This window comes from Lotus japonicus, chromosome 5 (assembly GCF_012489685.1).
Source record: "Lotus japonicus ecotype B-129 chromosome 5, LjGifu_v1.2".
NCBI classification, from domain to species: domain Eukaryota; kingdom Viridiplantae; phylum Streptophyta; class Magnoliopsida; order Fabales; family Fabaceae; genus Lotus; species Lotus japonicus.
Window position 1 is genome coordinate 6908570 of NC_080045.1, and position 15709 is coordinate 6924278.

Genomic DNA, 15709 nt, shown 5'->3' on the forward strand with positions numbered 1-15709 from the left:
AATATATAAAATTAAAACATATATCAATTTAAAATTATATACTCTAACAAATTGACATGTGGAATAATTTTTATGAGAATTAATCTGCTGCTGACACGTCACTAAGAATTAATCTGGTGCTGACACGTCACTTTGGAAGTTCTTCTTTTCTAATATATATTGATGATATTGATGATATTGATATTGATTTAAAATATGATCGATATATCGCATACAATAAACATATTCCCCGTGCATTGCAAGGGTAAAAAAAATACTAGTTAATTTAAGATAAAAATAAACAACCTAAATCCTAATTAATTTGTACTCTAAAAATAACTCTAAAATAAAATAAAATATTTCCTGAAATTAACATTAAATAAATAATAATATAAATTAAGATAAAATAAAGAAATAAACAACCTAAATCCTAATCAAATCTAAAATTTAAAAAGGTAATAAATAAAGATAAATAAAAACTACAAAAATCTAGAAAATCACAATAAAAACTCATAAAATCATGAATTAATTAAAAAATCCGAAAATTCAATAAAAATACCATAAAAATTAATTAATACTATAAAAATAAAAATAAAGATAAAATCATGAAATAAACAACCTAAATCCTAATCAAATCTAAAATTTAAAAAGGCACTACATAAATATAGATAAAAACTACTAAAATCTAGCAAATCACAATAAAAACTCATAAAATCCGAAGATTATCAAAATCTAGCAAATCACAATAAAAACTCATAAAATCTTGATTTAATTAAAAAAAGGCTTAAATAAGATGACTGTGGGCTATAAAAAAGAAGTGATCCAAAATTAAATATTTTGAATCTTGGCTTCTTCCTCAACACAGCGCAGCCTCTTTCCTGGTTCAAGCAGCAGCTCGTTTGGAAGGTGCTCGACGATTTTCCTCACTGACATGTTTTTATTTTTCACTTTCTTTTTATCCTTGCACTTGTACAGACCAGACCAGGTTCCTCTTCTGTCGGTGATGATGGGGTTGTTTTTTTGAGGGGCGATGAGGTTGTTAAGATAAACCAAGTTCTGGGCTTTTGGGATTAGTAGGAAGAAGATATGAGGTGTGGAAGATGGAGAATTGGGTTCTTGGAATGAGCAGGAAGGGGTTAGGGAGATCTGGGTTCTGTGGTATTTTCCGGCGACCAAAAGATAGAGGGGAGCATTGGACGGCGCGGGATCAGGCCCCATTGGTGGGGAGAGAGTTAGAGAGAAGGGAGTTTCAAAGGGTTCCTTTTTATTTATTATTTTCAATTTTTTACAGCATCTATAAAAACTAATTTCCCCTCTTACCTGAATGTACCCTATAACAGGCCTAAGATTACTTTTTATAATAATAAGATAAGATTTTTACGTGTTTGATATGATATAAAATACTAATTAGGGTTCTATTCTTTGTATTGTTGTAGACCTTCAAAGATGTCTCTTCTTCCTACAGGTAACATAATAATTTTAGCCCTGAAAATCTACTTATTTCGTTCATTGAGAATGTACTGATATGCTCCATGCAAAGGAATCATATGTAATGTAATTTAGTACTAGTAGCTTTTGAACAAAATTGGCCGGTGAGTGATCTTTGCCGTGTTTTGTTGAATTTGTGCGTGCAGGTCATCAGTTTGCGATTGTGCCTCACAGATTTGAAGGGCTTTTCAGTGCTGAGGGTGTATCGGATGTCTTTCTTACTAAGAATCTGCTTCCTGGTCAAGCTGTTTACAATAGGGTTGTTGTGCAGGTTGTTATTTCTCTCTCTATTTTAAGTATCTGTTGTTATTCTGAATACAAAACTTAAGCACGCATGCATGAAAATAATTGCAGAATGAGGATGGTACACAAGTTGAGTATAAGATTTGGAACTCTTTTTCCTCCAAGTTGGCTGCTGCCATATTTGCCCACTCAGATAACATTCATATTGTAAGAAATTTCCTTTCCTTGTCTTGTACTATTTGCTTTGCCTTGTCACTGTGCTTCAATTACAGTATCTTGACATCTATGTGTTTTTGTGTATAATAATTAAAGAAACCTGGATCCAAAGTCCTTTACCTAGGAACTGCTTGTGGCGCAACTATTTCTCTTTTGTCTGACATTGTTGGTCCAGTAAGTACTAGTTCAATTTTGTATAATCTTTTTACTTATATGGTGTCATGGTGTTAATGGCTGATCCCAATATGGTGTTTTATTTTATTTTATATAGTCAGGATTGGTCTATGCAGTTGGATGTTCCAATGTAAGTGGTCCTGACTTGGTCAACATGGCTGCGATGCTTACTAATGTTATACCCATTATTGAAGATCCTAGATATCCAGCAAAGTACGTCACATTGGTTGGAATGGTAGATGTGATATATTCTGACATTGCTCAACCTGATCAGGTGTGTTTTATGTTTATAACTGATGTATCTAGAATCAGTAGCTATGCATAATATTATAGTAACATGTTTATATAAACTTTGCCATGATTACAAATGACCTTTTATTAGGATGTGCCATAATGCTTGCTTCATCAGTTTTTTTTTTCCTACTGATTTTGCTATTTTCATGAGTTTTGACCATTGCAGACAAAAATTTTAGGGTTGAATGCTTCACATTATCTCAAAACAGGAGGTCATTTTGTTCTCTCATTCAAGGTTTGTAACATGTACGTTATTATATTTTTTAAGAATTTTATTCAGTTTTATGCGACTCTGTCACACTAGGCAGTTTTAAATCAATTAATCCCGATTTTAAAACACTGCTGCATAATTTTCTTTATTTTTTCCTTTTTATCACATCATATATCGCATTGATCATTTCCCTCTCTTCTCTTCCTTGCTCTAAAGTTTAATTGGGTCTAAACTCTAAACACCCCACTTGGGTGTCTACCGACCAAACATATTTCTTAGTTAATATGAATTTTTAAATGGAATTTGTACTCCCAATGTTTTAATATAGAACTGTTTAAACAGGTAAATTTTTGCTTTCAGTTTAAATTCATTATTTGGTTTTTTAGGTTGATAAATGGTTAGGTCAGAGGTGTAAAGTGATGGGTTATAACTGTTGATCCAGTAAATAATGCTCATTCAATTTATTTTTTATGTTAGACTAACTGCATAGACTCAACACAAGATCCTGAATCAGTCACTCGTAGTGAAGTCCGTAAGCTGAAGAAAGAACAATTTAACCCAAGGGAGCAGACCACCCTTCTATCTGAGGCGGACCATTATGTTTTGATTGGTGGATACAAAATGACCAGCCTGAAAGTGCGTATGTTAGATGCCCAATTGCAAGATATGAGTCTTCGCACATTGGAAGTATGAGAGATTCTAATGCAGGGTTTTATAAGGCCTTAAGCTCTCCATCTACAACAACTAGCTTTTGTGGTGTACTTCCCGTAATTATTGAATATGCTATTTTCTTTTTGTCGTATTTTAAAATTATGGCTTGTTAATGTTACCTATGTGGATATGTTTTATTTTGTCTATGTTTGCTTGGGATAATGCCTAGAGGAAATTATTATTATTGTTATTATTATTATTATTATTAGCTTTTTTGTGAAGATGTCATGAGTAAATAAACATCTCAGGATTTGCATATAATTGCATTCTTAACTGATTGAGATGAAATCAACAACATTGTTTGCATATTTTTCCGCGGTCTCATCTATGTATTCATTACAAATCTGTTATGATGATTCATTTCAGGTTAGATTTCTTGATAGCTGACAAACCTCTTGGTAATTTTATTATGGCTTGAAATTTTGTTGCATATAATGTAGTGTTAACAGAGTATAACTAGATGGGACACTGCATATCGGATGCTACAATCCACGTATAATTCAAAGCATTTGACTAGAATAGTATTGAAACAAACTTTATCATTTTGTTAATACTAAAATTTTGAAATTACTTGGATTAGGGAAAACCCTTTTATTGACGTGAGAGTGAACTTAAAGGGTTATTTTGATCGCTAAACCGTAAGGCGAAACCAATGAATACAAGTCATGCCGTTAAATTAAAGGCTCATTGGAGAGAATTTGTTTGGAGAGAATTTGTTTGACAACATTAAAGGTGAGAGTAAAAGATCAAAATACAAGCACGCTATTGTAAAGATGATTAAAAATATGGTACTCAATGCCAACTTGAAATTGCATCCAGATTGGGTCCGAAATTGCATCCAGATTGGGTCCGGATCCTCTCCAGTGAAATTCTCTCAATTTTTCTCAATGGGACATTTGTGGCGGTTTAAAACCACCACAAAATTTTTCCAGCTGCCATAAAATACTGCTGAAAAAAATTGACAGACTTTGTGGCAGCTGACAACATTTTGTGGCGGTCTAAAACCGCCACAAATGTCCACTGGAGAAAACTTGAGAGAATTTCACTGGAGAGGATCCCAGCCCCCGATCCAGATTCTACCTGTTGTTATCCCTATTTGGAACATGTTTTTTTTTATAGGTCAATGTTAGTTGTTAATTGTTAGTAAATTAGTTCATTCACCAGGATTCGAACCCTGCAAATCCCTTCATTTCCTTAGCTCACCATGTGAGCTACCCTTCCCCCTACCCCCTATTTGGAACATGTAACACTAGGGTCACGCTATAACATTCACAACATTCAATACTAAACTGCTTGTAATGGAAATTGCCACAAAAGCACTTATCAGAAATTAAATTCCGAAAAGCATTTTGAAAAAGAAAAATTCTGGAATTTTAAAAATGTATTATTAAAAATTCATTCCAAAATTATTTTTGGTAGGTATTTTTGTAGCTTTAAAAACACGATTGACGGTTTTAGACCGTAAAGAACTTAAATTTTGGTAGGTACTTTTGTAACTTTACACATTATTGACGGTTTAGACATTAAAATCACAAATGTTAATCGAATGTAGACACTGTAACACATGTTTAGAAATAAGACGATGGGAAGTGGTTACGGAGGTCCTGCACCTCAAGTGAGTCTCTCTTTTCGTCCAAAACACAAGTTGGGATTGGATTGATTCTAGATCCTACCCCTCAAAGATCGGGATCCTATAACAATGAGATCCTACATGGGATTCGGATCATAAAGCCCCAAAAGAATTGTAAAATCGTAAGATTCTAAGATCCAGATCCGGATATGTGTGTGTGTTATTTTCTTTGTGTGTGTCTAGTTAATATAATGTGTGTATGTCTCTTAATATGTGTTCAAATCTTAGACATAAAAAACCAAAAAATATGCTTTTTGTTTATCATAAAAAATCTCAAAAAATACAAAAAAGTCTTCTTTCAAAATCACAAAAAATCAATATCATTTAAAAATCACTTTTCAATCAATTTAAATCTGTTAGAACTACGTAGCCTTGATGTCTCCTCACAGAGAATACGTAGGCCGGGATTTAAACCCCGACAGACAGTTTAAAATTAAAAACCTTAGGGTTCTATGTAAACAATCATTTTCTCTCATTTGTAAATACTAAATCATAGGATATCAAAAATTTAAATCTTCTTTTTGGGGTGAAATTAATATCTTTAAAGTTATTTAATTTTGCGCAATCAATCAAAGGTAACCGTTTTACGGACGTCGTGGGGTGCTAATACCTTCTCCATACGTAAATGACTCTCGGGTTCAGAACTCTGACGCAGACCAATTTTCTTTTATTTCAAGGGCTCCATTTTCCCTTAATAAATTGGTGGCGACTCTTCTGATTTAAAAACCTTTTTATGCGTCGTCCCACCACTACCCCGGTTGCGACAGAACCCAACCGGAAATTAAAAGGGAACAAGGGAAACCAAAAGATAAAGCCCCAAAAACCAACTAAAACCCCAAACCAAGCAAAACCCAAATACCGACATAAAGAACCTATAAACTAACAGGCCAACTTTCCTTCAGCTCCTCAGCCAGTCCACGAATGGCCTCTTCGTCACTGCCAGGGAAAACCATACCTGCATATTTTCCCAAAAACCAAGCCTTCGTAGCCCGAGCGAAGTAGGGACCACAAGGAGATGGGGGACTAGCCGGAGTGGGAGAATTCGAGATTTCCTCAGAATTGGATTTTTCAGACGACCTCTAGGCCTACGAAGAGCACCCGTGGAGGCTTGCTTCCCCGCTAGATTCTTCTTTGGGCGCTCGCGGCGCTAGGGCCTCGGAGGTGAAAACTCCAACTCGAGAACCCCATGACTAGAATCCTCCTCCACCCCAAGAGATGAATAATTATCAACGCTCTCCCCATCAACAACGCACCCAACCAGGTCCCCCCGCATGCCAGAAGTGACATAGTCGTGGCCTTCATGAGAAGAAAATACGCGACCCCACAGCTCACAATCTAAACCAGAAGACAATTCCACTGAGGACGAGGACGATGGACCAAGAAGAAGCAAAGGTGAGTGCAGGCACGACGATGCCACCACCTCCGACGAAGAAACTGCGCATAGGGAGGAGGAGTAAATTCGCAAAAGAGAGGCAATACACCCGAGAAGTTGTTGCAGCACTAATGCATTAAACCATGCCCTTTGTACAAATAAGTGCTCATGAATATCGATTAATTAGAAATAATGAGAATGTCATATTCAATCTTCTTGTGAAACGAGTCTTAATAAATTTAATTGCAGAAAAAGATCGCTCTTTAAATGTTTTTGAAATAGAACGTGTTAAAACAAGACGTATCTATCTATCAACAAGTGAAAATATTGCTGCTTTTCCAGTTTCAACTAACCTCTGGTAAAAGTCAGATAAACTAGACATTTTTCCTTAATTAAGACCTTGGTAAACATTTTAGTGATAATGTCTAAGTTGAAATGGCAAATTCCTTTTTTCCAACTCGAAAAAATCATCTGCATAAAATTTCTCAACAAACTTACAGATTTTCTCATTATCAAATGATTTAAATTTTCCTTTGGATCTAAAACTGAACTAAGTACAAGAAGTTCTACTATGTTTGCATGAAATTTTCTATTTAATTCAGATAGCGACAAATCAATTGCAGAATAAAATACACATATTCTATAATGATGTTTCATATCTCATCGTGTTTCCTATGACAACCCTTGTCGACAAAAAGGGATTTCATCTAAGAAACTTCAACTTGGTGAGCATCGCAAAATGTTATAACACACTACAATGACTGCTTTCAACCATTGTCTTTCAATTTTCGAAGAATAAATTAAGTTGTTGACATAAGATTCAAAGCATTAACTATATCTTGAGAACTTCGATATAAGGCTCATCAAAGGTATCACTGATTCACAATATTTATTTCATCACATTTAACATAAAAATAAATTCAAAACTCACCAATTTACCTGAAGTTGCTCTCATATCTCTTCGCCGAGAAGAATTAGATGCATTCTCATTTTTATTTTCAAGAGGCATAACCGTCCAACCAAACAAGCTTATCAAACTTGTTATTAACTTAAAATGAGAACTCCATCTAATTTCACCGGGACGCTGCAAAGGGCAAATTTGTGATAATTGAGAGATGCGACTAAAATTCTACAACAACAACATAACTTTGGGGGGATCAGACTAGGACCACGAAAAAACTGCATCAAAAGACCTTTAGTTGGTAAAAAATTTCAAAATTCTTGGAGTCGTGGCCCCTGCCAACCCCTCCCTAGGTACGCCCCTACTAACTCTACCTCTCTTACTTATTGACCAAATTTCAGTCAAAGTTTTTTGTGACATATAGTTACACTACAATGACAAAGAATTGTCGACGACAAACATAAATGGTGGAAATCCAATCCAAGAATGTAATAGTAGTAAATATTTTTGAAATATGTCCAAAATTCAATGCCCACTAGACCTATCAAGCCCCAAAGCAGTCCATTAAGACACACATGATAACCTATTGGCTCGTTTTTCACAACATACACAAAATCCTGAGGAAGAATACCACAATGGTATAACAACAAGGTAGTAGGTAATGCCATATGAAAGTCCGTCAAAGGAAAACACGCACCCTCTCAAGGACTTGTAAATGTCACACTCACTTCCAACTCACATGGTAAGATTGGAGCTTAACGAATAACCAACTACTCATAACCGCTCATCACCCTAAACGGTCATCGATCAAGAGACGGCTCCCACGCAATAGCATCATAAACCTCTAGATGAATAGTGAGATGGATAGAAAGTTCCAAAAATTCTTGCAGTAAAGGAGTATAGAGGCCCACAGTGTGCACACGGCTCGCCACCAATACATCTCTAACTCTGAGATCTCTATCAATAAGGAACATCATCACATAAACGACCTAACCTACTCCAACATAGTACCCGAACGACTCTGATCCACACCCAATGTGGAAGGCTCTTCCAACATATAATTAATTAAATTTATAAATATACATGTGTGAAATAAATATTAATTAAAAGTTACATGTGGCGTACCACATCCAACCTGACTAGACACATAACAAGGTCATTGGAGCCTTGGCTCATATGAGAACTAAGACCATGTTACTTCTCATGGTGTGGAAGACAAAATTAAATCTCACTCCTTTTATAGGAACCAAATCCATATTTTTTTTATTTAAAAGGTACATACAAACAAATGCACATAAATGTATGGCAAAATAGCTATTATTAAAAGAATATAATTTCCTTTGACTTTGATAATGAAGGACGATCCCTCCATATAGCCAAAAAATAAAAGACGAAGGATCATATAATTTTTTAGATAACAGAAACTTTTATTGATTAGAAACATAACAGATACAAAGAGAAATAGAACATTGGAGTAAAAGAGTTCAATCCCCCAAGTTACAAGGAACAAAAAGGTACAAAAGGCAACATAACAACAACCCACTAAAACAACCCAACAAGACGAAAGCAGGACCTGAGCAGTACCACAGTCCACACCGCTGCAGTTGGAACAAGCAGATGGATACAACAAAAAACAAAATACGATCACAACAACCCACCCACATCAGCACCAGAAGCGGATTCAGTCGAAGGATCATATAATTATTGAAAGCTTAACTTGAATGATGTACTTCATTGCATAATTTGTAGAACAATTAGTCATCCAAAGTCTAATATCTTTTGAGAAAGTTCGTGAACCATTTTGCGGATAGCTTTTTGTACCTCTTCAATCCATTTTCGTAATCCACAAAATTCATTCCAAATCGCACTGTATAACCTGAAGACCATTCATAATTGTCCAACAATGACCATGCGAAATATCCTTTGACGTTTGATCCATTCCTTTAAAATTCACCAAAATGAAAGTATTAAATTAGGTATAGAAAATCATTTTTCAAAAAATACATGTAAACAATAACTCACCTTATTGCAGATTGAAGATAAAAGAGATGTCGAAAATAATAGTCAATTCTGAAAGTGTCTATAAGAGCTTCCTCTAGTGACAGTGTTGGATTATTGAACTCACTCATACCTACCATTCAAGTGCAATATGCAAAATATAAATTCTTTCGTACATGATAATTGTTAATATATATTAAAAAAACTCAAGGTAAACATTCGATTATATATTGTGTGATTATAAATGAGAAGTTTGATGGATTTACCATTTTCAGTAATATAAATCAGAGGGTTGTTGTAATTTTTCTTGATATAGAGCAACAATTGTTGAAGTCCTTTTGGATAAATATATAACCAATCCGAAGCAGCCTACAAACATGATTAGAAACATTAGTTATTGCTATAGTCAAACAAATTTCAAAAATGTTACATAGACATATAGATTTTTCCGAACATCCGATGGACATGCGCTTAGCAGTGGTCTGAACCGCTACAAATTTAGTGGCTTAAATCACATTAAAAAGTATATCCATTGGGTGTTAAAAAAAATCGTACATCTATGGATCATTACCCAACAAATTTTAACATGGACATTATACAACTACACATTGATATGGTCATATACATACCCTTGGACCTATGGGATTCCCGTTACGCTCATCTACCATAAAAGAAACAAGAGATTTTGCTATTAATTATCAAATTAACTTATATATATGGAGTAATAATTTAAAGAATTGATTGATAAAGATGTGCTCACGTGTAAGATAGGCAAGAGAGTCTGTGATAGAATTGGGCTGGCTTACAGAAGATGCGTTGGTAGCATAATAAGTGGTGTAATAATTTAGTCCAATAAAATCAAATGAACCATTAATTAGCCTAGCTTGCTTCAAAGAAAACTCTGGCAATCTGTTTCCAACTAGGGAACGCATACTCTGTGGATATTTTCCTGTTGTCAGTGGATTCAAATGCCTGCAATCATTGTTTACAAATGAAAATTGACTCGATGAATCATGAAAAATAAGTCGGTTGATCACAAGTTAAAATACTTTCTTTACACATTACTTTTAGCACATAATTAACAAACCTATTGTCATGGAAATTACTTGACTTTAGGTGTATTTTAAGTGAGCTAGATTAAGCTTCCAATGGGTTTCTAGTTCTAAGGGATTGTCGGGAGTGGTTTTAATTTGATGTGCACTAAGTAGTGCAACATAATCTATGTTGTCATTTATTCTTATGTTGGTATTGTAATGAATTGAAGCGTCCTTGTACTTCTAATAATATATTATTTGAGAGCGTTGCAGCACATACCATCCAAGCATGAAGTCAATTGCTCGTCCAGCAGCGTCATGATCATATTTGTTATCTAAAAGTGGTTCGAACCAATAAGTCACCAATGTTATTCCTATGATACCCTTTTGAGATGCCTGCATAGAGAGTTTAAACTTGGTAGTAAGTTAGCTAACAATACCAACGATGTACGTTATGAGAATGACTTTTTTATATGAGAATGATAAAAATAAATCATGACTTTTAGATCTAATCATGAATGATCACAGATTAAAAGTTATTAATGTTCATGTGACACTTAAAAATGTCACGTCACATGCATGACTTCATGTGCTAATCTTCATAATTAGATCTAACAGTCATAATTTATTCATATCATTCTCACATTAAGTATACTATATATTATCATGTCATACATCCCCAACAACACATATAGTAGTAAGTATATTTAGTCATTAATTCACAATAGTGTAATGAACCTGATATTTCTTCTTGTACACATGGAAAACTTCTGCATGAGCAAGAAGTTGGTTGTGTGAAACTAAATATGGCTCTGTTCCTGAATCACCACCGGTGCAATTTCGATTCAACCATTTAGAACATCGACCTGGTGCAAATTCCCCAACTGCATAGCCATTGCTAGTGTAAACCCATGGTTCATTCAAAGTAATCCAATGTTTCACTCTATCTCCAAATTCTTTGAAACAAAGCTCCGCATAATCTCTAAAATCTTTTCTGAAAAATCAACCATGACATGTTAAATATAAATTTATTTATATACATACCTTCAATTTAGGTGCATATATAATTTATTATAGAGAGAACATAATTTGACCTTGAAAATAAATTTGTGTGAGATATGAAAAATAATATATACATCACCCTTCTAGTATATGACTGAAACTGATGGGTTAAACGTCATTTTATTCTTGCCTCATCAGCGGCCGTGAGATCTATCTACACATTATGTTGGCCAGTAGAAAAGATTATCAAGAGACATACACCACATCTTTACCCAAAACATTAAGACATTGAATTTGTGGATCTTATTATCTCTTATATACTCTTCAACATCTTCACTTCCATCCATTGTGAAACTTCAAACTCACACTCAACATTTATATTATTGAAAAACTAAATTGATGTTATATATTCATGATTAAGGAACTATACTCTTATTCATAAAAGACTAAATTATCTGAACGAAAATAATTAAAAATATTTATTTTATGACTTTGCCTACTCTGGACTAAGAAAAATATGCTTCACAAGTTAAAATAACTTTTTGTAAATTAATATTAGCACATAAGGAGCTAATTGTAAATAACATGTACTACATATATTAGTAGTAAAAATAAGATTCACCAATAAACTAATTTTTAACTTGGTCACACAATAGAATTGCGCTAATATTTTTTTTTTGTGTTTTTTTTACTAATTTACAAAAAGGGACGGGGCTAAGGCCTAACTTGGGCGGAAAATGAATTCGAAAGATTGGTGTAATCCGGTGACTAGTGAATGTTGACCATTAAAGAGATAAAATAAAAAATAGATATGTCATAAATTTGGCATGTGATATAATGTGATCGGAAAAGATATTGAAAAAATAATGTTCTGATGTGTATGTTTTATTTGTGATACACGTATCATTACCGACATAAATTTTGTAACACTTACACAACGTGAGGACTTAAGAAACCACCATACTCATCTTCCAAAGCTTGGGGCATATCCCAATGAAAAAGTGTCACATATGGTTGTAGACCTGCAGTAATAACGTCCAATTAATTATGTTAAATTGTTATCGATTTGTTTGAGGGAAAATAATAAAATGCCAATTTTGAATTTCAATTTTGACCATTAGCTAGCAGCTCGTTGATGAGATTGTTGTAATATTTAATTCCTTCTTGGTTGATACCTCCCCTGAGCTTTCCTTCTGTTAATAGTTTAAGATTAAGAAAATGTTAATCCGAATATCCATCTAATTAAGCAAAATTAACAAATAGGATTTGAAAGTCAATATTCGATATTTAATTAATTAACTCACTTGGAAGGATTCTAGACCAAGAAATAGAAAATCTGTATGCATCCATATTCATAGACTTCATAATCCCAACATCTTCCTGTAATAATATACAAGTATTTAAGGCTATCATTTTATAATCATTTCGTGGGATATGTTGATTATTATTGGCCTTTTTACTGTAGTTTGTCGCATGTGGAGGATACTTTAGTTGAATATTTATTGTCGTCATTCGAAATTTAACCATACCTTGTAGCGGTGATATTCATCTACTGCGACATCTCCGTTGCTTCTGTCTACTATGCGCTCTGCATATTGCACATTAATTATTAATCTCCGTTGCTTCTGTCTACTATGCGCTCTACATATTGCACATTAATTATTAATTAGTTTATGTAAAGAAAATGATTGAATATTACTACCAAAAGTCGTAAACTACCTTTACACCTTATTTTTTAAAGTAGAAAGTAGGGGTGTTAATGCGGAAGAAATTCAAACAAAAATATATTTGTAAAAATAACGAATCACTGTCTCAGTGAACTCGGAAAGAAAAAAATGATACCTTTTTAAGTGTTTTATTTTTCAAAAGTAAAATTTTATAGAATATGTAAGATAATCACCTATTTTTTATTTTAAGATAGTACTATATATGTTCTTTATTAACGATCTATTTTGAACAATTGTTTTTTGTCCTTATATATCACCCCTTGACAGCCGTGAAATCCATTGTCATACAATTCCCATTTCTCACCACACCATGATTTGCATTCCGTAAAGAAACCATCCAAGATTATTGGTTTATATAATCTGGCCATAAGCATTGCCAATTCATTTGCTTCTGGCCAGAATTTATAAAGTATAACCAGAATTTTTAAAGCCGTTTACAGTTAGGAAAGGATACAGGTTTATTTTGCAACCAAATAAAGGATTCAGTTTTTGTTTTTTTAATTTTTTATTCAAATATCTTATGTGTCAAAATATTCTGATTTCAAAAGATTTACATGGTTGCATATCAACTAAACTCATAAACTAATAATTATTAAATTATTTCTTTTATTTAATGTGTTTTATCATTAGATTACGTTTGCAACCAATATTTTTTTTAAAGCAAAAATTTATATTAGATGAATGGTCGATAATACAAACGACACTCAACAAAATGAGTATAGTCTCCTCAATAATACATAAGAAAGCCTCAAAATCATATTGCTATGGTGAACCCAAAAGTAAAACTTTTGAAACACATCGCCTGATAAACACCTAGATAAACTCCAAGTAACATTGAATCAAGCACCAAACGATGAAAACGGGCAGGAGCAACTTTGTTAGGAAAAAATAAGAATAAAACTTATATCACTTGTTCTATATATTCATTCCATCAAGATCTTCAGTCATATAGCAACATATATATATATCTAATTTTTTATAATTCAACCCCTCATAACCCAGAAAAAAGTTCAAATATAAGCCACTCATTATTTACAGTTAAATTTTAAGTATGCGTGTTCACGCTTATATATAGTCTTTAATTTACTCATATTACTTCTTACTCACACTTGAATTTCTTGAAATAGATATATACCTGAATAGTTGTGGGCGTAGGTGTCCCATATACTTGGTTTTCTACCATATTTATTTGCCGCACCTTCATACTGCAAACACATATCATGAGCACACAAAATTAATTACTTAATGAATGTGATTTTGATTGGAAAATCTTAAATACCAAAGTGGTCGGTATAAACAAGAGAAAACAAATTGTATCATTATTAGCTCTCTGAATGCACATGAAGAGATACAGTCTCGTTTCATTCTTCATGGGGAGGGGAGCGCATAATTATATGGCGGTGATTTAATTTGTACTATGCGCCCAACGCTAATTCAAACATGATATTTTTGGATGTTTAAATCATTATTTCCAAATCAATACTGTAGTTTTTTTTTGAAAGAATACATAAAATTGGTATTTAATTTCTAGTCCAGCTAGTCTCAGCATTCAAGTATTGTACAATGAAGGAACTTCATATGCATTTTCAATCTCTGAACGATCTACACCATGGATTGTAACCCAAACCAAGTACATGCCATGAGTTATTTAGTTGATGTGTTAATCCATAGAATGTCATTAGTCCAGGAGGTAATGTCCATGAGCACAAATCTTCACATTCAAAGTTAATGTGTTGTATTAGTACCGACTTCGAAACAAAAATTAAATAGAACTTTTTTCATGAATTAATGAGACAAATATTGTGTTTTCTTATTAACTCAATCTATTGAAGGATAGCTTAGGAGTCCTTAGTTTTCTTTGCCTTGTGTTGTTTGTTTGTTAATTTTCCGAAGCAAAAAAAAAAAACCTAGTATTTAAAGACCCATACCTGATATGCTGAGGATGCTGTCCCGAAAATGAAGCCTTTCGGAAAACTGCTGCGATTAAGTGAAGCAACATCAACAATGGGAGAAACTTCTTGTGCAAAAGTAAACGAAGGTAATGTGCAAACAAGAAGAATCAAGAGGGGAAGTAGGAAAACTAAGAACGTGTTGAGTGCCATATCAAGTGAATGTGATGAAGAAGAGTGAGTATTTGTGTGAGAATGTGGGCCTTTTTATAAGCGAAACTTGGTTAGATTAAGTCCAGTTAAATACAGATTACCATGGACTAACTGAAGATATAAACAAATTAACATTGAAAATAATCTCTCCAGCATCCCAAGGAAAAGAAGGCGTACGTAAACCAAGACAAAGTATCCACCAAATCGTTGATAGTAACGCCTAGAGGGACAGATCTACGTACTATATGTTTCAGTAGCATAAACACTTATATTGGATACATGTTTGGTGAAGGCTCTGGAGGTTTATCTTTGCTGACAGATTTGGAATGGAATTGGAACGTTGGGATTTGGCCTTTGGTTATCTTGATTTGTTTCTAATTCTTCTTGGTGGGTCATTTGGATTTTAGAATTTTGTACTCTTTTTCTTTTATTAGGCTTTTTAAGGGAGTTTTACCTAGTAAAATTTTAATGAGACAATTTTCTAAAGTTTTTCCTCCAAATATGGTTCTTGTGGTATTGTAATTTTTATTTCGCCTAATTTTTCTTTATATCATCTTGTATTAGGTTGAAGTATCATTCTACTTTATTTCAATATATAATTCTTACCAATAAAAAAATTTAAAAAGT

General features: G+C 33.4%; 2 protein-coding genes across 3 annotated transcripts; one reads left to right on the forward strand and one right to left on the reverse strand.

Annotated features, from left to right (window-relative positions):
• The first annotated feature begins 834 nt into the window (after nucleotides 1-834).
• On the forward strand, nucleotides 835-3541 carry LOC130718818 (rRNA 2'-O-methyltransferase fibrillarin 1-like). Its single transcript, XM_057569444.1, has 8 exons — nucleotides 835-885; nucleotides 1416-1444; nucleotides 1614-1738; nucleotides 1822-1917; nucleotides 2023-2100; nucleotides 2198-2374; nucleotides 2561-2629; nucleotides 3083-3541. The coding sequence occupies exons 2-8, from the start codon at nucleotides 1426-1428 to the stop codon at nucleotides 3296-3298; spliced, it is 780 nt and encodes a 259-aa protein (XP_057425427.1). The 5' UTR covers nucleotides 835-885; nucleotides 1416-1425; the 3' UTR covers nucleotides 3299-3541.
• Nucleotides 3542-8622: 5081 nt separating this feature from the next.
• On the reverse strand, nucleotides 8623-15124 carry LOC130718545 (beta-glucosidase 12-like). 2 transcript variants are annotated; one of them, XM_057569145.1, is made up of 13 exons: nucleotides 14909-15124; nucleotides 14116-14185; nucleotides 12783-12841; nucleotides 12558-12633; nucleotides 12369-12446; nucleotides 12188-12275; nucleotides 10990-11245; nucleotides 10532-10647; nucleotides 9978-10189; nucleotides 9847-9878; nucleotides 9484-9586; nucleotides 9242-9350; nucleotides 8623-9160 (listed from the first exon to the last, which is right to left on the reverse strand). In XM_057569145.1, the coding sequence occupies exons 1-13, from the start codon at nucleotides 15080-15082 to the stop codon at nucleotides 8989-8991; spliced, it is 1545 nt and encodes a 514-aa protein (XP_057425128.1). In that variant the 5' UTR covers nucleotides 15083-15124; the 3' UTR covers nucleotides 8623-8988. The 2 variants fall into 2 exon arrangements, with proteins under 2 accessions (XP_057425128.1, XP_057425129.1); XM_057569146.1 differs by having other exon boundaries at nucleotides 12783-12894; nucleotides 14909-15050.
• Between the last annotated feature and the right edge of the window lie 585 nt (nucleotides 15125-15709).

What these genes read in the sequence shown, in the direction of transcription:
- LOC130718818 (XM_057569444.1), top strand. An exon ending in ACTCAGATAACATTCATATT is followed by an intron (nt 1,918 to 2,022) that starts GTAAGAAATTTC and finishes TAATAATTAAAG; the next exon opens with AAACCTGGATCCAAAGTCCT. An exon ending in ACATTGCTCAACCTGATCAG is followed by an intron (nt 2,375 to 2,560) that starts GTGTGTTTTATG and finishes TGACCATTGCAG; the next exon opens with ACAAAAATTTTAGGGTTGAA.
- LOC130718545 (XM_057569145.1), bottom strand. Translation starts at nt 15,082, where the DNA reads ATGGCACTCAACACGTTCTTAGTTTTCCTACTTCCCCTCTTGATTCTT. An exon ending in CAGCATCCTCAGCATATCAG is followed by an intron (nt 14,186 to 14,908) that starts GTATGGGTCTTT and finishes ATGTGTTTGCAG; the next exon opens with TATGAAGGTGCGGCAAATAA. An exon ending in GATTTATATTACTGAAAATG is followed by an intron (nt 9,351 to 9,483) that starts GTAAATCCATCA and finishes CTTGAATGGTAG; the next exon opens with GTATGAGTGAGTTCAATAAT.